This window comes from Ptychodera flava, chromosome 4 (genome assembly GCF_041260155.1).
Source record: "Ptychodera flava strain L36383 chromosome 4, AS_Pfla_20210202, whole genome shotgun sequence".
Lineage (NCBI taxonomy): Eukaryota > Metazoa > Hemichordata > Enteropneusta > Ptychoderidae > Ptychodera > Ptychodera flava.
The window spans coordinates 41,942,215-41,962,488 of NC_091931.1; the positions used below are offsets into that span (position 1 = coordinate 41,942,215).

At 37.4% G+C, this 20,274-nt stretch overlaps 2 protein-coding genes across 4 annotated transcripts in view; one reads left to right on the forward strand and one right to left on the reverse strand.

Moving 5' to 3' along the window:
• The first annotated feature begins 343 nt into the window (after window positions 1-343).
• Window positions 344-2,007, forward strand: LOC139131811 (uronyl 2-sulfotransferase-like). Its single transcript, XM_070698090.1, has 2 exons — window positions 344-484; window positions 875-2,007. The coding sequence occupies exon 2, from the start codon at window positions 899-901 to the stop codon at window positions 1,958-1,960; it is 1,062 nt and encodes a 353-aa protein (XP_070554191.1). The 5' UTR covers window positions 344-484; window positions 875-898; the 3' UTR covers window positions 1,961-2,007.
• Window positions 2,008-3,925: 1,918 nt separating this feature from the next.
• LOC139131812 (sushi domain-containing protein 2-like) overlaps window positions 3,926-20,274 on the reverse strand; it is a 28,168-nt gene continuing 11,819 nt past the window's right edge. For 2 of the 3 annotated variants that reach the window (XM_070698092.1, XM_070698091.1), the window contains exons 8-22: window positions 20,004-20,166; window positions 19,188-19,436; window positions 18,329-18,623; window positions 17,640-17,912; window positions 16,989-17,257; window positions 16,188-16,331; window positions 15,664-15,843; window positions 14,972-15,238; window positions 13,795-14,040; window positions 13,348-13,521; window positions 11,986-12,098; window positions 6,141-6,201; window positions 5,614-5,730; window positions 5,177-5,265; window positions 3,926-4,297 (exon numbers count right to left, since the gene is read on the reverse strand). In XM_070698092.1, coding sequence (XP_070554193.1) covers window positions 4,250-4,297; window positions 5,177-5,265; window positions 5,614-5,730; window positions 6,141-6,201; window positions 11,986-12,098; window positions 13,348-13,521; window positions 13,795-14,040; window positions 14,972-15,238; window positions 15,664-15,843; window positions 16,188-16,331; window positions 16,989-17,257; window positions 17,640-17,912; window positions 18,329-18,623; window positions 19,188-19,436; window positions 20,004-20,166 — 2,688 coding nt within the window. In that variant the 3' untranslated portion in view covers window positions 3,926-4,249. The remainder of the gene's footprint in view (window positions 4,298-5,176; window positions 5,266-5,613; window positions 5,731-6,140; window positions 6,202-11,985; window positions 12,099-13,347; window positions 13,522-13,794; window positions 14,041-14,971; window positions 15,239-15,663; window positions 15,844-16,187; window positions 16,332-16,988; window positions 17,258-17,639; window positions 17,913-18,328; window positions 18,624-19,187; window positions 19,437-20,003; window positions 20,167-20,274) is intronic. The other variant, XM_070698093.1, reaches the window with a different exon arrangement.

The following is a 20,274-nucleotide window of genomic DNA, read 5'->3' on the forward strand; positions in this document are numbered from 1 at the left end:
CTGATAAAATTCAAGAAGATGATGGGGAATGAATAAACTTGGTTAACGAAAATGAGACGGACCTTGTCTATATTTTCACAGTGGATTAACGGAGAAAACATATTACGATGTAACATCGGTTTAGCCTATTAATGCGTTATTAAAAACGTATTTAAATAGAACACAAAGCGGAAAGGAGATATTAAATTTAAATGCCGTGATATATTTTATAGTGTGGGGTATCTAGGAACCATTTTAAGCAATTCTACCGGCGTCAGTTGACCTGATGCATTGAGAAAATCCGCAACAGGCGCCGCCTTTGTGATTGGCTAGCATTTGAAACTGGTTGGTATAACGGTTGGACGTGTTCATGGTGTTCAGTGACCGACGGAGAGAAAGGGGAGTCAAAAGAAAGACAATGGAGCCCGGAAAATGAAATTCGTTCTTCTAGCCAAAAGATGCCGTCTCAAGTGATTTTGACCTCTCTCACATGAACATGAATAACGTGAGTATGAACTTGAAGCCGTGCTTTGACAACTTGAATGCATTCACCCAGGGATCCATGCGTAGTGAAGTTATCGCTGTACGCTTGCTGACATGTTATCACAAATTAACTGATCAAAGCTCTCTTCCCGTATAAAATGTCTTGCCGATAGGTATTTCTGTCATAACCTTGGGACTTGTAATCTTCGTTATATTGTACAACAATTCAGGTCGATAGATTACTTCGATAAAATGATAATCAAAAGAATTGTTTTTATGTTACATTTTTTTGTTGACTGGCGATTCCGTATGAACAACTACATAATAATGGCCATGATTTTCCAACCATCTGTTCCCCTGTTTTGTGTCAACCTACGAATGGTGATATTGAACAGAGCCTTTTTCCCAACAGAAACAGCACTGAATCGAAAACACAATGGAAACTAATCGATCGAATCCGGGTCTACGAAAACGGCGATGTCAATTGTTCAGTTCCTACCACACCATTTTGCTCGCAACAGTAGCGATATCAATCATAGGATTAAGCTCGTCTTGCGTCAGATTAAGGTCAAGATCAAATATTGCTCAACAAGTTTTGCCACGGGACGATCTCGTCCGAAAGGCGACATTTCAATTTCAAAAGGGCGCGCCAAAGGTCACTCCAGAAACGAATTTACCTGTTGACGTCGGGAGAGCCAGAAGTATCGACAGATTAATCTACAACAGGGTTGGGAAATGTGGCAGTCGGACTATGCTAGCAGTAACTGAGAAAACCTCGCATTTAAATGATTTTTACCTCGTGAAAAGCCAGGAATTCCACGGCAGAACTGTTAGCGAGAACGAAGAAGCAGAACTGGTATCAGAAATCATGAACATCACGCCACCATTCCTGTACAACAGGCATTTAGACTACATTAATTTTGAGAAGCACGGTATCGAGGACGCACCCATGTACATCAACTTGATAAGGGATCCCGTAGAGCGCAAAATATCATCTTTTTACTACCTCCGCTTTGGGGACGTGCAACGATTGCGTGAAACGACCAAGAGAGACACCAACGTGACATTTGACGAATGTGTACTCGATATGCACGACGAATGCAGCGGCGGCAAGATCACAATTATTCCGTACTTCTGCGGACAGTCTGATCGGTGTCGCGAAGATGGTGAATGGGCGTTAGAAACTGCCAAACGAAACGTCGTGGAAAAGTACGTTTTTGTTGGAATATTGGAAGAATTTGAAAGATCCTTGCGCATTTTCCAGTACCTTATGCCACAGTTTTTCCGATCAGCTCCAAAGGCTTACAAGATTATCAAGAGGAAAAACGTTATGTCGAAATTCAAATCTGTTTCTCGGAAGGAATCACCAGAGACTGTTAAAGAAATCATGAGGGGAAGGATGCAACTGGACTATGAATTTTACAATTTTATCAAAGAAAGAATGCTATTAATTGAGAAACAAATTGTACAGAATCAACATAAGATAAAAAAGGGCTGAGAAAAGGTGAAAGTTTTGTAGAAATACATTACATTGTAAAAGGCCAATCGCAAAGCATGGTGTTGAACTTGTTGAAAGTTATGGTGGGCACTGACTGTGATTTATACAGTACTCCCTAGACTAGGGAGTACTACCTAGAGGGTCGTTTATGGTTAGGGTAAGGATAGAGTACATAAATAGAGTCCCCGAAAGCCCTTTAAGTTGGTATCATGAGGTCTGTGCTTACTAACTCACTGGTATGTTTATCAAACAATCATGTATTGTTCGTAATCTATCAGCGGACGCGTACCTGATGCTCTCGTTTTCATGACATAAATAGCAATAAAACGATCACGTTATGCACGCAAACAGCACTCATCAATAGAGTGTCATCTGGTCCATATTTGGTGACATATGTTTTCTTTACGGATTAATCTAGACTTCAGAGCCCTCGTTTGCTTAACACAGCTCTATTTTCAACCATATGGTGATGCGCCCTCAACGGTCTCTCAAGTAAGTGAGGTTCACCTCAGGGTTCAGCTCACAGACAAATATAAACAGACTTGTAACGCGGCATGCCTTTTGTTCCATGGTCGTCTCGGTAGACTATGGCCTTTTTATATTAAAATGAGCTTCAAAGGTGTTAAACTTTTTGGAGGCTTTGCTTGTGGTTGATAATTGCATGAGATTATGCGAAAAATACGACGAGATGGCATCGTACTGCCAGCCGCGTAGCAACCATACTTACTTTGTGAGCTCTCAGGCCAGAAACACTGCTTCACGCCAATCAAAACATAACACGCCAGCAGTTTCATAAACATGTCCTTCCTTGACGCACGTGTAAAAGACGGCATGACTGACCGTAAACCATTGAGTAAAACCAGACAATATCGATAAAAGACTTTCAAATTTGGTTCAAACACACTCATTATATATTCATAAAAATATGAGAGGAATATTTAAAACGGTAAAACTCACTTTCCTGAAGCTCAAAACACTCCCCTTTTCGCCAGCATGTCAATTCCGCTCAGCACCACACGACAACAACAACACAAACTTTGCCGAACATATTTTCGCTTAACAATTGGCGAAAATCCGAAATTTTTTTACCGAAGGATGCATGGTCGGCACTCTTCGGAAAAGAGAGGCGAGAGCAACCTGAGGCGAGGCGAACATGGATGGGTTACGTAACCGCTTCTCGCCTATACCCGTTACAAGTCTGTCTATGTTTGTCTGTGCTCAGCTTGAGGATTCCTACCTTACAGGTCTTGCTCAGTCTTTATTAATACTTTAATTGATGTTTTCAATGATGAATTTGAAAGTATAAAGCCTTAGATGTCAAACAATCGCGGTCGATCACTAGAAAATCATTAAAATAAAAATCGAAAAGAGCATTGCTCTTTGTCTTAATTTCTACATGTTAGCACTGAGGCAATCAATGCATGTCACTTTTTAGCATGAATAGTTTGAAATTTAGGCTGAAAGATTGAGCCTGCGCAGGCGCTTCGCAACCTCTGACCCTTAGCGCCTCATGACCACACATCTGAATCTTTAAGTCTCGTAAGTAAGCATTTTACGTTGCACTTCGAAAATTTGCCCAGTGAAGTATTTGGGGACAGCGCGGGTTGGTTGTATTGGACTGGGTAAGGGTACATGTCTTTCAATGCACGACTTGATGCAACAACAGTAGTCGGGCTATCAAGTTTAAGAATCCTTCCCCATGAAGATATCCGTCTATCGAAAGTATAGTTATGCCTTCTTCACTTTTATTAAGTGTCTCTGTAGCAGTGACCATGGCCACCGACCAGGGTACGTGCAGTATTTTTGAGTCCAAATTTACTCACAGCGCCAAACACAGCTACACACAAACAGAACTTGCATCACGCCTGTAAAGCTAAAAGAACTTGACATATTATATATATTATATATATATATATATATATATATATATATATATATATATATATATATATATACATACACATATGTTTATTTTCCATTTTCACAAGAACACAATCTAAAAGGTTGGATAAACTATCATTATGCGACATTAGCATTTCTAAATTATCAAATCTTGATTAAGCTGCATGTACATTCTCTTTTACTCACTCATTCAAGATCTCACATATACTGCGACATTGAACGATAAGTAGTATCGTTATAATTATCTGGGCTTATTTACAAAAGTTTAAAAAATCATATCGAGGACAGAACAAAACTGACGACAAGTCTAGCGCTGGAACTGCTGTGACGTGTGATGGATATTTAAGTCTTCCTTGACGTCTCAGAAATGTGTTTCGGCAACGACCGTTATTGGTGATGTACGGTGTATACGTTTTGCGACTTAACCCCGGGTTCCTGCATTAAAAGAGAAGGTATGCCATGAGAGATAAAGTCAGACACAAAATAACTAAAAACTAAATCTATTAGTATGCACATGCCATTTCCCATTGTAAGGCAGTATATGCCTAAATGTTTATGCCTGATTGAACGTTTGCTCAAACTTTCCTGAAGGAAATTATTAAGCATTCTCACTCTAAAGAACAACAGATAAAGGTTCAATGTGCAAATGTTGCTACTAAAGAAACATATTATTATTTTGAATATTCAAAATGGGGAAAATCAAATTCGACTTTCACAAACTGAGACGGTCTACACTTTACTTACTTCGGGATTCAAAATAAATCCCACAAGAGGTACATCAGAAAAGTTTTAATTGAGAATCCAAAATATCTCAGTGTCCCCGCGGCGCATTCTACGTCAAGTCATATAAGTCACAAAAGCTTGTTTCTTGTAAAATTCGGTGACTTTTAAAGGAGGCAATAGGAATAATTAATTTTTGTAATTTATAACATTTGTGGTTCAATAAACCATCACATTTTCCTAGCTACTTGTAAAAAATCTTTTTGTTCTAATGTTGCATTTTGTGAACAGTCAAGGGTTTGACCACTACAGGTATAAATCAAAACCGGGCAAAATCCTGCAAATCAAAAAGTGCTTGCAATGAGTAAATTGCAGCCACCCTTTGAATTCAAGGATAATAGACCGTGATACACAAACAATACTGTCAGATGTCCAATGCACGACACAATTGACGATATAGTTAGAAATGGTCATTTATTACAATGCACACAGATGATCTGATAAGAACTGAAGACAAATCAACAAGAGTTGTGTGACCATATGTTCTTGTCACCTGTCCCCATTATTTATCGATGTCGGTCGTGTACCTCTTACCTTTGACTCAGGCTTCTTAATCCACTCATGGCCAATTTCAAAGGATTCGTTTATGTAAGTATTTTTTCCCAGCGTCTCTGGCAGCACGTCTGAAGAAAATTGAAGAACATGTCAAGTACTCGAAAATTTGTGTGACCGAACTCCACGAAAGGATATATAATGCCCTATTTTGTTACATTTACTCCATACAGATTAGTACGTTTTATTATATGCAGTGTATAGAGGGGAGCATAAGTAGTTTTAATGGCTCTCTTAAAGGCTATATAGATGTGAAAAACTTATCAGACGGAACTTCATTCTCGCCCTCGAATAAAATTTAGTGGGTAACCGTGGCTAAATCGAGTGAAACCCCGCCAAGCTCTGAGTTGTAGACCGTTCTAGCAGAGCTATGAAGGCTCACAAACATACATCATGATGCTCCCTTTCACGAAACTTACCGTTTGCTTTGTGTTTCTTGGCGAGAATAATACATAATACAAGAAATGAAACAACGGCAAATGCTATTACTCCGGAACAAATCACCAGGGCCAATTGCCAGGTAGTTAAACCTATCTCTGCAAGTATCAGAACAAAAAGGAATTTAAAAGAAAAATGACTGAACAGTTACAGTACTGTAATGCATACATGTACATACATATATACATATATACGTATGCATGTATGTATGCATCTATGTATGTGTCTATCTATGAATGTATAACGTATGTACTTATTTATGTATGTAGGACATTTGAGCACATTGCAAATATATTTATAAATATATATATATATATATATATATATATATATATATATATATATATATATATATATATATATATATATATATATATATGAGCAAATCTTAATCTAGTAAAATGGGTGACTGTCTTTAAGAATCGTAAGGGACAATCTGATACAATATTGCAAAAGAATAATGCTGAACGACACGCATGAAAAAAAAAGTTGTGATATCTTTACTCACCGCTACAACACGGAGATTCACCATCCCATGTGGCATTTGATTGACAGGTTCTATTGTTATCACCCTGTGTATTACCCCTATTTGTAACAATCAACCCTATTTGTAACAAAATTTAATTTTCAAAAAACTTTGCCGTATATGTTGAAATATTAATAAATATGCATATTTGTATGTTTGAGGGCAATTTTCTTTTTTTTTCCTTGTCAAAACTCATTTTTCCGAACTGCTTTTGTTACAAATTGGGTTGATTGTTACAAATAGGGGTGACATATGTCAACCCTATTTGTAACAATCAACCCTATTTGTAACAAAACCTAAATTTCAAAGAAACTTGGCCGTATTTGATGAAATCTTGATGAAATATACATATTAGTATGTTCGGGGGCAATTTTCTTTGATTTCCTTGTTGAAACTCATTTTTCCGAAAATGCTCGTGAGATTAAATTTCGTTGTGCAGGTTCCTAGGGATAAGAGCCCTACTCGTAAGATATAATCAAGTCGTGCAGATACATGCCAAAGGTTGTTTTAGGGCAATTTTCACCATTTTCGGTCAAAATGTTAAAAATCTTGTTTTCTGACCGAAATCATACTAAACCTATATGGGGTTAACTTTTGTTACAAAATGGGTTGATTGTTACAAATAGGGTTGACGTGTCAACCCTATTTGTAACAATCAACCCTATTTGTAACAAAATTAACCAACTTGAAACTAAACCTAATTTTCTACAAAACTTGGCCGTATTTGATGAAATCTTGATGAAATGTACATATTAGTATGTTTTGGGCAATTTTCTTTGTTTTCCTTGTCGAAACTCATTTTTTCTTCCGAAAATGCTCGTTAGATTAACTTTCGTTGTGCAGGTTGCCTAGTATAAGAGGCCTACTCGTAAGATATAATCGAGTTGTGCAGATAGGTTTGTTTCAGGGCAATTTTCCCCAATTTCGGTCGAAAATGTTAAAAATCTTGTTTTCTGACCGAAATCATACTAAACCTATATGGGGTTAACTTTTGTTACAAATTGGGTTGATTGTTACAAATAGGGTTGACGTGTCAACCCTATTTGTAACAATCAACCCTATTTGTAACAAAATTTAACCAACTTGAAACAAAACCTAATTTTCTACAAAACTTGGCCGTATTTGATGAAATCTTGATGAAATGTACATATTAGTATGTTTTGGGGCAATTTTTATTTTTTCCTTGTCGAAACTCATTTTTTCCGAAAATGCTTGTTAGATTAACTTTCGTTGTGCAGGTTGCCTAGTATAAGAGGCCTACTCGTAAGATATAATCGAGTTGTGCAGATAGATTAGTTTCGGGGCAATTTTCCCCAATTTCGGTCGAAAATGTTAAAAATCTTGTTTTCTGACCAAATCCATACTAAACCTATATGGGGTTAACTTTTGTTACAAATTGGGTTGATTGTTACAAATAGGGTTGACGTGTCAACCCTATTTGTAACAATCAACCCTATTTGTAACAAAAGTTAACCAACTTGTAACAAAACCTAATTTTCAAAAAAACTTGGCCGTATTTGATGAAATCTTGATGAAATATACATATTAGTATGTTTTGGGGCAATTTTTATTTTTTCCTTGTCGAAACTCATTTTTTCTGAAAATGCTCGTTAGATTAACTTTCGTTGTGCAGGTTGCCTAGTATAAGAGGCCTACTCGTAAGATATAATCGAGTTGTGCAGATAGGTTTGTTTCGGGGCAATTTTCCCCAATCTGGTCGAAAATGTTAATAATCTTGTTTTCTGACCGAAATCATACTAAACCTATATAGGGTTAACTTTTGTTACAAATTGGGTTGATTGTTACAAATAGGGTTGACGTGTCAACCCTATTTGTAACAATCAACCCTATTTGTAACAAAATTTAACCAACTTGAAACAAAACCTAATTTTCAAAAAAACTTGGCCGTATTTGATGAAATCTTCATGACATATACATATTAGTATGTTTTGGGGCAATTTTTATTTTTTCCTTGTCGAAACTCATTTTTTCTTAAACTACTCATTAGATAAAATTTCGGCGTGCAGGTTTCTAGGGATAAAAGGCCTCCATCTAAGAGGTAATCATGTTTTTCAGATACATGCCAAAATTTGGTGGGCGGCATCAGTCACTAATTTTGGTCAAAAATGCAAAACAAATCTTCTTTACTGACAGAAGTCATACTAACCCTATTTGTATCAAAAGTTAACGCTATTTGTAACACTAAAACATAAATTTTGCTCTTCCAATAACATGGTTTCAAAATAGGGCAGTTAGGTCGGCTGGTTTTCTTTTCCCCATATTTTTTTTAAATATGCACTTTTCAGGGGTTCAGGGCGATCTAATACTTACCACAACATTTCCAGAAAAAGCGTATCATACATATTAAAGGACTAATTACATAAAAGACGTCGACGTCCCAAGCAAAAATCAAATATCAGGTGACGAACACGTGATTTTACGGGGTTTTTCTGTCTTTTTGTTTCTTCCGTGTTTACGTTGCTAAAACGTTTAGGGTCGCAGTCTAAAAAATAGGGTAGGTCGGGTTATCGGAACAGGACAAATTTTTTCTTTTGCCTATCCTATCCATCTGCAGGCCACCGAGACTTTGGTCGGCCTCTGTAAAGGATGCTTCATAGTAACTTAAATCATCATCAAACTTTAAATTTTAAAAACTTTCAATCACGTCGCCCTGGACTTCTATATTTTTTTTCCTCCTTCAGTCGTATTTTTCTCTGTATTACTCCACTAATAATGCCGTACAGCAATGACAATGCCGTAAAATCGATAATTTTATCAAGCTTCAGCAGCCGAAAACCATATGGAATTAAGGCAGAAAGGACCCATCATGTAGTTACTCATAACCCAAGCCAGGCACAGATAGGTGAGACACTACACATACGGTGTCCAAATTAGAGAGTGGAGTCGTTTATGTTCCAGATACCTTCGATCTGGTATTTGACCTTATAGTATCGGTCACCCAAATAACCGAGTAGTTCAGAATATCATAAAAATATAATCAAGTGCATTGTTTTAGAATTCGAGGGACAGATACTTCTCGATCTTAGTAATCATAATGTTATTGAATGTTATCGTGATCCCTATGAACATAAAAAGTAGAGATGAAACGTGATTCTGAAGAGTATTCAGAATGAAAATCTCCGAATCTAAAAGTGGTGCGGCCGATGCAGATAATAACATCGTTATGATAGTCTACCTCTTGAGGTTTATGATACGAAATATGCCATGCACTTGACTCATCCCTTCATCAAGGTCATAGGGTTACTTATCCATCAGCGCTCGGCAGCAACATCGAGTGGGAAATTACCCTTGTGTCTCTGTCTCCCAGTTAATTGTCAGTGAAAATCTCCCTACAGCAGGTTATACAAACTGACGAATATTCAATTTGAATATTAAAATGGTTGTAGACTTCATGACACTACTGACACTGGAAATGCATTCAACATTTGAATTTACAGTTGAGAAATACCTAAAAAACAACATTTTCCGACGTTGAAATATTTCAGGGCTCAAAGCAAAACTAAGAAATCATTCTTGATATTAAAACAAATGCAAAACCAACTGGAACGTTCCAATGCCTGCTCAGAGGATCAACCCAAAACCAACCTTTAAGGGACCCATCAAAGGCAAAATTCTTAGATACTCGCCTACATGCAATACCCAATCGATTTCAAGAAAAAAGTAGCATTCTTCACAAGCAAATTAATAGACAGAGAATGCACGGCAACATAAACCAAACAGAAACCATACTCAAAACAGTAAATAGAAAAACAAACAAACAAACATTCACAACATAAAATGACTTGATCTTCACAACAACATTAGGCTCAACACATATCAAAACAAAGGATAAAAAAGAAAGCCCGTCAAAATATTTGGAAGAACTTGATAAGTGGGAAGCAATAAAACCCTTTTGCCGAAACAACCAACAAGAGCCTACAATAAAAACAAGTGTATAAATTAAAGCAGCGGCATTGAGGGTTCAAATGAATCCAACAAATGCCAAGGCCGTATCTGTGATGAATTATCTAAAAATTAGGTAAAACGTCACCACAAGGAACCTTCATACAAAATGTCAAAGCAATTGGACGAGTAGATTCTAAGAAGAAGATTTTTGACCCGTTTTTTTAGCAAAAATGGCGAAATTGCCAAAAAAGAGTCGTGCATAGATCAGCACAATTCAATACGTCTTGAAGGAATTATCTCCAGAAACCTGTATACCAAATTTCAAAACAAACCATCTCGCAATTTTAGAAAACATATTTTTTTGAAAAACGACATATTTCCCCAAAATATAGACCTAAATACGAATATTTCATCAAGATTTCATCAAATACGGCCAAGTTTTTTGAAAATTAGGTTTTTTTACAAAATTATTAAATTTTGTTACAAATAGGGTTGATTGTTACAAATAGGGTTGATTGTTACAAATAGGGTTGACACGTCAACCCTATTTGTAACAATCAACCCAATTTGTAACAAAAGTTAACCCCATATAGGTTTAGTATGATTTCTGTCAGAAAACAAGATTTTTAACATTTTTGACCGAAAATGGTGAAAATTGCCCCGAAACAAACCTTTGGCATGTATCTGCACAACTCGATTATATCTTACGAGTAGGCCTCTTATACTAGGCAACCTGCACAACGAAAGTTAATCTAACGAGCATTTTCGGAAAAAATAAGTTTCGACAAGGAAAAAATAAAAATTGCCCCAAAACATACTAATATGTATATGTCATCAAGATTTCATCAAATACGGCCAAGTTTTTTAGAAAATTAGGTTTTGTTTCAAGTTGGTTAAATTTTGTTACAAATAGGGTTGATTGTTACAAATAGGGTTGACACGTCAACCCTATTTGTAACAATCAACCCAATTTGTAACAAAAGTTAACCCCATATAGGTTTAGTATGATTTCGGTCAGAAAACAAGATTTTAAACATTTTTGACCGAAATTGGTGAAAATTGCCCCAGAACAAACCTACTCTGCACAACTCGATTATATCTTACGAGTAGGCCTCTTATACTAGGCAACCTGCACAACGTAAGTTAATCTAACGGCATTTTCGGAAAAAATGAGTTTCGACAAGGAAAAAATAAAATTGCCCCAAAACATACTAATATGTACATTTCATCAAGATTTCATCAAATACGGCCAAGTTTTGTAGAAAATTAGGTTTTGTTTCAAGTTGGTTAAATTTTGTTACAAATAGGGTTGATTGTTACAATAGGGTTGACACGTCAACCCTATTTGTAACAATCAACCCAATTTGTAACAAAAGTTAACCCCATATAGGTTTAGTATGATTTCGGTCAGAAAACAAGATTTTTAACATTTTTGACCGAAAATGGTGAAATTGCCCCGAAACAAACCTTTGGCATGTATCTGCACGACTTGATTATATCTTACGAGTAGGGCTCTTATCCCTAGGAACCTGCACAACGAAATTTAATCTCACGAGCATTTTCGTACAAATGAGTTTCAACAAGGAAAACAAAGAAAATTGCCCCCGAACATACTTATATGTATATTTCATCAAGATTTCATCAAATACGGCCAAGTTTCTTTGAAATTTAGGTTTTGTTACAAATAGGGTTGATTGTTACAAATAGGGTTGACATATGTCACCCCTATTTGTAACAATCAACCCAATTTGTAACAAAAGCAGTTTCGGAAAAATGAGTTTTGACAAGGAAAAAAAAGAGAATTGCCCTCAAACATACAAATATGCATATTTTATATAATATTTCAACATATACGGCAAAGTTTTTTTGAAAATTAAATTTTGTTACAAATAGGGTTGATTGTTACAATAGGGGTAATACAACCCTGAAGGTCATATCCCTCCTCACAGGTATAGTCAACGGTGCAGTTATATGTTGTACAGACAATGGTTGGTGTGCCATGGCTGAGGGGATCTGGAACGCCACAGTTAACGGCTTGTTCGGAGAGAGAGAGAAAAAAAATGGTTACGGAGAACATTTTGAGCTTTCAATACGAAGTATACTAATTAAGAATTAAGGTAATTTAGTTTCTGAGTGTCTTGGAATACATATACGTGAACGTTACAAGACGTAACTTTAATGACTTCGGTTATTGAAATCTTAAAACTGCTCTCAATCCTAAACAACACTGAAAACCATGGGTTAGGGTGCTAATATTTATAGTGTAAGACATTATTGCTAAATTGTATGTGTTTTGACTCGGTGGTTTAAATGTTTCCTTTTCTACAAAAACAACATTGAGAGAGAAACTGTTTAATTTTGAGTGTACGAATATCTATTCCTCTGGCGTATTTCAAGAGAGAATTCAACACTTATCAGACCACACATATACGTGATAACTTGACTGAACATCTTTGCTACGGCAAGTGTTTTCGTTATACCCTTTGTATTCCTGATATCTATGTCTTTTAAGCTCAATTTATCGTAAGCTGAAATGCCATGTATTCACAATAATTTTAGTTCTATCTCATGTCTTTCCTGTTACTCTCTAACGAGGGAAGTGGCTTAACTATCATAAAACATTGTTTTTATCAACCACATTTTAAAGCTCTCGGGGAATGAAAAATTTTCACTGTCTTAGTTTTTCAAAAATCGAAAATTTTATTTTTCACCATAGAGTTAACACAGGGATGGTGGTCATGTTGAATTTCAAAATATCTAAACGTTAGGTAATTTGTTTCTCTAGTAATTAACTTTGGACAGTGATTTCTGATTTTTTATTATTGATTTGGTAAGAATTGAAAGTTTCATTGAGGAAAGTTTGAGCGAGTCCTTCATTTTCGAGGCTCGTATAATAATGCCTTGAGGACATGCTTACATGACATGCTTATTAGATGTAGGGGTCGGTTTTATCTTTCATTGTTTTTTTTGTCAGTCTTGCTCTCTGTATTTGTCGTATCATGCTGGTCTTCGTTTCCCTGCGGAACTGAGGGCAATACGAATGAATAGGCCACACGAATAAAAGCCATGGGCAAAAGCTGACCCTAGACAAAGGAACTGGAGTGTGAGCGCCTAGATGGCGCTCAACAAATGTGTGTAGCATGCATTTCTTGAGCACCATGTACCACCGTAGGAACTCTACCTACTCTGGTACTGTAGCAAGTTGGCTGAGTGCCTTTGACGATACCATAAATCTTCTAGGATGGTAACCCGGAGAAGTGCCACAGAATAAACGTTCCCTTACCTTGACATACCGGTTGTGTACCACTCCAGGAGCTATTTCCCAGACACACTCTTTGTTCGGATCCTATTAAGTTAAAACCTTGATTGCACGCAAAGGTTGCATTACCGCCCTCCGTGTACTTGTCTGCAGTCATAGTACCATTGGACGGTATCGTTAGAAATCCACAGCTGACAACTGTTTGATGAAATTTTAGGTGATTTAAACAAAAAACGCAAACATTTACCAGTCAGTAATTACTGCGTACGCCCGGAAAGCCGTGACTAGTGGGCTAGTCTAGTAAAACAAAACATACATGTACCGAATGTGAGCTAAAAAACTGATTTGAGCAAGAAAACAGAATTATTTGAAAATACACCATGCACTGAAGTTAAAGGAGTTTTAAGATCAATAGATTCAATAGAATTAACATTATGTTTATATAGTTTATTACAGCGAAATATGAATGACCTTTGACAGTGTCTTCTACGAACTTTTCATACTGCACCATTGCTTCTTTGGAGGCCTGTGCTACGCTTTCACTTCCGGTTACCTGGTAGTCGAATATGCACTGGGTATTTTCACCACAAAGAGCAACTACGTCATCCGTGACGTTTGTTGATACTTCAAAGTCTGGTTCGTAGGTATAGTCGTTGATTGTTTCATGGCTCTCTCCAGAATCATATCGAAAGAGGGATTTCTCTTCGGAAACATTCCCTGGAAATGTGACGCAGTCGTTGAGAATGGCTATTAGTCTCGCTGTCACGGCTTAATGACTCAAAAATATTTACGGGATAGATTTTCAGGTAGTTTCAAAGACGAGTTTTTTAGTCATTGAAAAAATGTGTCGAATAAGCTGCAAATTGGACATGCGCAGGAAAGTCGATGAGTTTCATTACGCGTTTTCCATTCACTTTATGAAGCCCGCGGGCGCTCTTCGCATAGCTGAGAGATTTGATATTTTTAAGTTAGAACGTGCCTCGGGGACATATTATAAACTCTCAAACTTTTACAATTCTTTTCTGATAACCTCTTGTGTGAGTTCATTTTAAAGCTCTTGGTGTAACGAAACTTTTCACGGTCTTAGTTTTTCGAAAATCGGAAATTGTATTTTTCTTCATATAGTTATCACAGATATAGTGGCCACCCTGAGGCAAGTTTGATCAAAATTTTAAGTCTTTCACTTTCGAGGCATATACTACCTTAAGTATTGCCGGGCTACAAGTTTTAAGGCAGAGCGCACCTCGGGGATATATAGTCGTACTCTCAAACTTTTACAACATTTTTGGCCTACCACCTGCGCGGGCTCATTTGAAGCTCATAGGGGAAAATAAAATTTCGACCGGCCAAGTTTTGTGAAAATCAGGAATGATTTTCCTCAGTAGAGATAACACAGGGATGACGGCCATTTTGAATTACAAATATCGTTAAATACTGGGTAATTTGTTTCCCTAGTTCTAAAATTTGCATGGTAACCCCAATTTTTTTTGAATTTTTAAGAGAGGCTGAAAGTTTCCTTGAACAAGAGTTTAATTCTTTGAATTTCTAGACGCGAGGTAGGCAGATGTAATGATATGATGGTTCAATGTGTCACCTCGTCAAACCTCACTGAAAAATATTATTCTTTCAAACAACAGTAAATACTTACATGTCATTCCAAACGAGTAGTGGATTTCTCGCAAGGTCGAATTTTGCGACAAATACTCGCCATCAGCGGTCAACAGGTCATCATCCGGGTCATCATTCCAAGTTCCCATAAGCCCTCGCGTTTTACCTTTCAAAGATGGAGGTCCGAAGAGCATGTACGACATCATAAGAGTGCCTTCCGTGGCGGTGACTTGTACTGATACGCCATCTCTGAACATAACCGTTATGACAGACGAATTTCCAGAGTAGTCCTTCACGACTGACACGCCTTGAATATCACGAAAAAATGTCATTTATTCGTTAGAAAGACAACTTGAACAACCAGGCAGACTAACAAATAACAATTTTACGACAACGATAATATTCCTCTTGTTCAATCGTCAATACCAGAACGAAAATTAAAATTGTGATTCAATAATCTTACTTTTGGTACGTTTGTTTTAATCGAGAAGCTACTCACTGTATATTGATTAACGAAGTATCAGTAAAATTTATTTAAAGCATTTAAGCATTTTGTTAACCTGTAACAATATATATTTGTATATGGACTATTGCAATGAACTTGAAGCTTCTTTCGAAGTTTCTTCGCAATGTGGATCGGGTCACGTGTCACGGTGAATGGAATGGTTTATTTTGGCAGGGGTGACATAACGACTGTGGAATAAAGCAAATAACATTACGAGATCATCATACCGTTAAAAGTCCAAAAATTATTCTCTTCAAAATCCACTCTTTCCCAACCAGTGTTTCCTTCCGTTGAGTTTATCCACGCATCAAGGATTCGTCGGTTGTTCACCTGGACTTGAACAGCGTCAGAAGTCCGTGTACTCATGGCAACGGCGGTGAACACGGTGGCGCCCTCTACCACTTCACCTGTAATGGAGCCAAGGCGACATTAATGTTAGTTATTTTGTTTCGGAGTTCTGAGATACCAATAACACATATTTGTTCAGAATAACCCCATGAGGCGGAGATGTCCGCTATCGTACGTTGAACATTGTCATCTCTCTAAATCATAATATGTATTCTAACACGTACAAAAGAAAATTTTAGTTGTGTATGAAATAGTATACATCTTCGAAGGAAGCTGTAAGAAGATGTAATTAAGACATAAAAAGGAACCATCTTGAATAAAGATTTTTAGCTCTTGAACCAGATTAACAAGCAAGTAAAGGTCCTCCGAATAAGCGAAGCTTCCTTTGAATTATAGAGTTTACCTGATTGAAGTTTCAGTTCCATCATCCTGCCTTGCATAATGAATGTATCGTTTGTTGTCATTACAAGATAAAACTCGCCATGACCATTAAAGGTATACTCCAAACCATCCAGGGTGATGAAATGTGGATCGCCTACACCGCCACCTGATATTTGCAAAAGAGTGTGATGGTAGATAGGAAACCTATTGAGTAAAATTATGTTTGGTTTTTTTTTTTTTTGTTTTTTTTTTGGGGGGGGGGGTAACTTGGAATTAGACCACCAGAGCGAATTGCAGTTTCAAAGTGATCAGTCAAACTGTAATGGAATGTTGGCGATTCAATCAGCAGTAACGACATATTTCTATATAAAGCTAACCATTAACATCGCTTGTCGAAATCTTTCCCACGTGAACACCATGACTTCCCGCTGCAAGGGCAAAATGACAGCTCAAGTAATTCTCGAAAAACAAAGACGACATCCAAAGAGTTCCAAGAAGTTGCGGCAGTGGTAAAACTGCTCAAGTCGTGGGTATTAAACTCCACATTCCAGTCGTTTCTGGTCTTCAAGAACTGCCATGTTCAACCAATGAAGTCAATCGTGGGGATGTGTTGAGAAACTCATCGTTCTAATTCTTCGATCTAAGTAAATATTTTCTTTTCCCAATAGAAGATAAAAATTACAAAGAGCCATGCTCATGTAATTAAAGTTTGTAGCATTTGCATGGGTAGTTGTCAAGTAATGCATTGTAACAAGGTCAAAGGTCGCACTGCGGGGGGGGGGTGTCAAATGGCAAGTGTCACGCCTCGAAATCGATGCCATACCTGGCGCAGGTGGCTCATACTCTTTACAGTCATCCGATGGCCTGTTGACATAGTACTGCTCACAGAGTTCATCAGAATAGTAACAACAGTGTTCCCATGGTAATATGTCTGTCAGATAATGTGATAAGTATGGTACTGTGCCCGGTGATTTGTACGGATAAATGCCATCGTGATGACGTCGATGAGAGGTTCCTCCGCTGTATTCCTGGGGGCCATCTATTAAATTTCCTTCGTTGTTATAGCAACATTGTTGACCTGAACCATACCCGCTGTCAATTGGATGGAGGGAGGTAGAAAAAGATGTGAGTATAAATGTATGATGGGCAGTTTTCTTGATGTGAAGATCATAGATTCGGTATGGGCGCATATATTCTTATAGTACCTAGTTTATTATTACACCAGTACATACTGAAATATTTTGGTATGGACATTTGCCAAAGAAGTATATCATGAAAATATTAAGTCTAGCTTTAACAAAAAGGTGGAACAATTTCATATTATGTTAAATATTAATTTGCAGTCTTGAAAGTGTTCGCCATGGTCTACACATAAGAATAAGTTCCACTTTATATTATGGATATTCGATTATATACATTAGTTTGGCCGAATCGACATACTTGTGAGTGAATAATCAACGGATTTGATTAATACCTTGGTTCATTAGCTCTAACACAGTGTAAGGCCAGAGTCCGTCTTTCGCAGTTGTCTTCATTCGACAATGCCTCGTTGCAGGTTGGGTGAGCGGTAAACCTCCCGGTGTCCACCCTGGCTTGCTGCAGCGTGCACGGGCAAGGTTCAAGGTCATCTAGGAAGGTTTGGTCACGCTCCTCATCTGTGGACGCCCAGTCTTTACAAAAGTCACGCGCATCGACTTTGAACTTCCACTTCAGTGAATGTATATCGCTCCATAATGACTGCGGATGTCTAGAATTTGACGGAAATAGGAAGATAAGTGATGGTAAAAGTGGTACCAAGACTACACAAAACATTCAAGCTATTTTTCCGTTGTAAATATTTCACGTTATTGAGAAGGATATTTAATTGTGACATAAAATTTACACATGAATTTTATTTTGTTCGCTAAATATATTGTTTCTCTTTGATGCCCACTTACAGCGAGTCAATAACGAAAAACACACTAAAGAACGGTTAGACAAGACTTATAACAATATGGCTGCGTTGAATAACTTCAAGCGGTTGTTCAAGTGTGCAAACCATTTGAATACAAATCATTCAACAGCTGCAGGTACAAAGATATAAAGATTTCAGCTACCACCACTAGCTACAACCACTTCCGACAAATGCTCCGGAAGAATATTAAAAATCAAAAGTGTAGATACTCATCCAAGCTTGATTCAGTTTCCGTGAGTCTGATGGCCCCAATGTGGTATCGGGCTTCGTTCACCAGTCTGTCAAAAGTTAAAGTTCCACTATTTTCTACCCTGTCCTTTATGGTTGAAGCCAGTTGCAAATCAACATCTCCAGTAACAGTGTTCTCCAAATAACCGTAGAGAGAAACCCTGAGAAGTTGACCTTCAATAGCGGAGGGGTCCCAGGTGATTGTGACGTCATCTGTCGCGTGCCAATTCAGCGCATCGACGCGTTCAATACGTTGACTTCGAACTTCTTCATTTACTGAATGAAGGATATACAAGGATTGTTTGAATGTATATCGTGGTGTCAACATTTTTACGTAAGTCACAAAGAACATCCACCTCCATATGCCCACCACAGACATTTTTAGGATCGTGCATGCCTTGTCAAGTGCCTTTATATATATTTCTTGTAGACCGAAGATATTTGACTGTCTCAAATTTTAGTGCTATTTGTCTTAAAACCAATCAGACGACTCGATCAATCCTCGCATATCTATCGCTCATGCTCTTTAGCAGAATAATGATGTTACGAGCCTGTCAGGTTGAGATGATGGTGTATGGCAATTCCATACACAATATGATGAAATACTATTCTGGGGAGGGTGGCGATGGATAAAAATGATGAAGATTGTCAGATTGTCTCCTCTTATTCACTGCACTATAAGACTGTAACTTTTGACAACAAACTTTGATTTTTAGTTCATCCTCTTCCGCCTAGTGCCGACGCAATGTAAAATGGAAAAGAAGAAGAGAAATCATAATGTTTATTGTAGGTTTTCATGTGGCATAATTACCTGTGTGCATGGCATTGACTAGAACTTACCAACGGTGTAAATTCCTCGATATTTATCAAAACTTGCACCTCCGTCTGTTGAAAGAGTGAATTCGAGCCTACCAATTTCATAAAAGATTGGCGTATTGCATGTTGCAGTCCATTCGTTTTCCTTCGTTGCTGTGACAACGTGTTCTCCAAATTTACAGCGTATGGCTGAATTTCCGAAGCATGGACCTGAGACATAAATACGCTGTCCTCCCAGCATGTACCCGTAACTAGGATAGACACTCAGTACACCTGTTTGGGGAATCAAGAATATAGGTAAATTTAAAGGCTAAATCGCCATCCTAAACTTAGCCTCAGGCAAAAAAAATAAGTGTTTTGTTTCTCGTCATCGCGCGCGAAATGTGAAAACATGCGCGTGACGACTTTTTTAAGTTTTGAAGGAAAAAAAAGATAAATCATGAAAATAATAAGATGAAAAGAGCGCCGAATACGGCCTAGTCAAGAAAGGGAAAGCAACTCAACACATCGTTCATATCTTGGTTGTTTGCGTTTAGTGTATTTAAGTGTATTTCATGTTTCGCTGTCTTGTGTATAGAAATGATTAGGCACGGCGGCCATGTTACTTTGAATTCAGAGAAAATTAAGAAAACAAACACAATGTTAACGCTATTACAAATAAAAATATTATTTTTCCAAAGGAAACCAAATAAAAATTGAGCTTATGTTGATACACTTGTGCTTTTGTCTGTATTTGTTTTTCTCTGGCTGGCTGGTATGTTTTTCAAAAATGGCCTAACGACGATTTACTATGTATCAGGATAAGTCACCTTTATATCAGAAATTTGACAATACGCTTACCCTCCGTATTGCATCCGCCGTCTTCGATTTCTTTGTCGTCAATTTGAAACATGAATCTACCAATAACATCTACGTTACTCCACGTGTCGATGTTTACGATATCCGATGTCCTTGAACCATTGACTGTGTGGTAGGTGATCCCGTCACCAGCGTTGAAACCAACCTACGCCAAGACAGCGCCAGGAGAGAACAAAACAAAAAGTACTTGAAATTATAGCTTTGAATTTCGTAAGTTTTAAGCTGTTTGCGGATGTGGTAAAAGTTGAACATA

Bases quoted from the DNA above. Each gene is read 5' to 3' on its own strand.
- LOC139131811 (XM_070698090.1), top strand. From the start codon at position 899: ATGGAAACTAATCGATCGAATCCGGGTCTACGAAAACGGCGATGTCAA.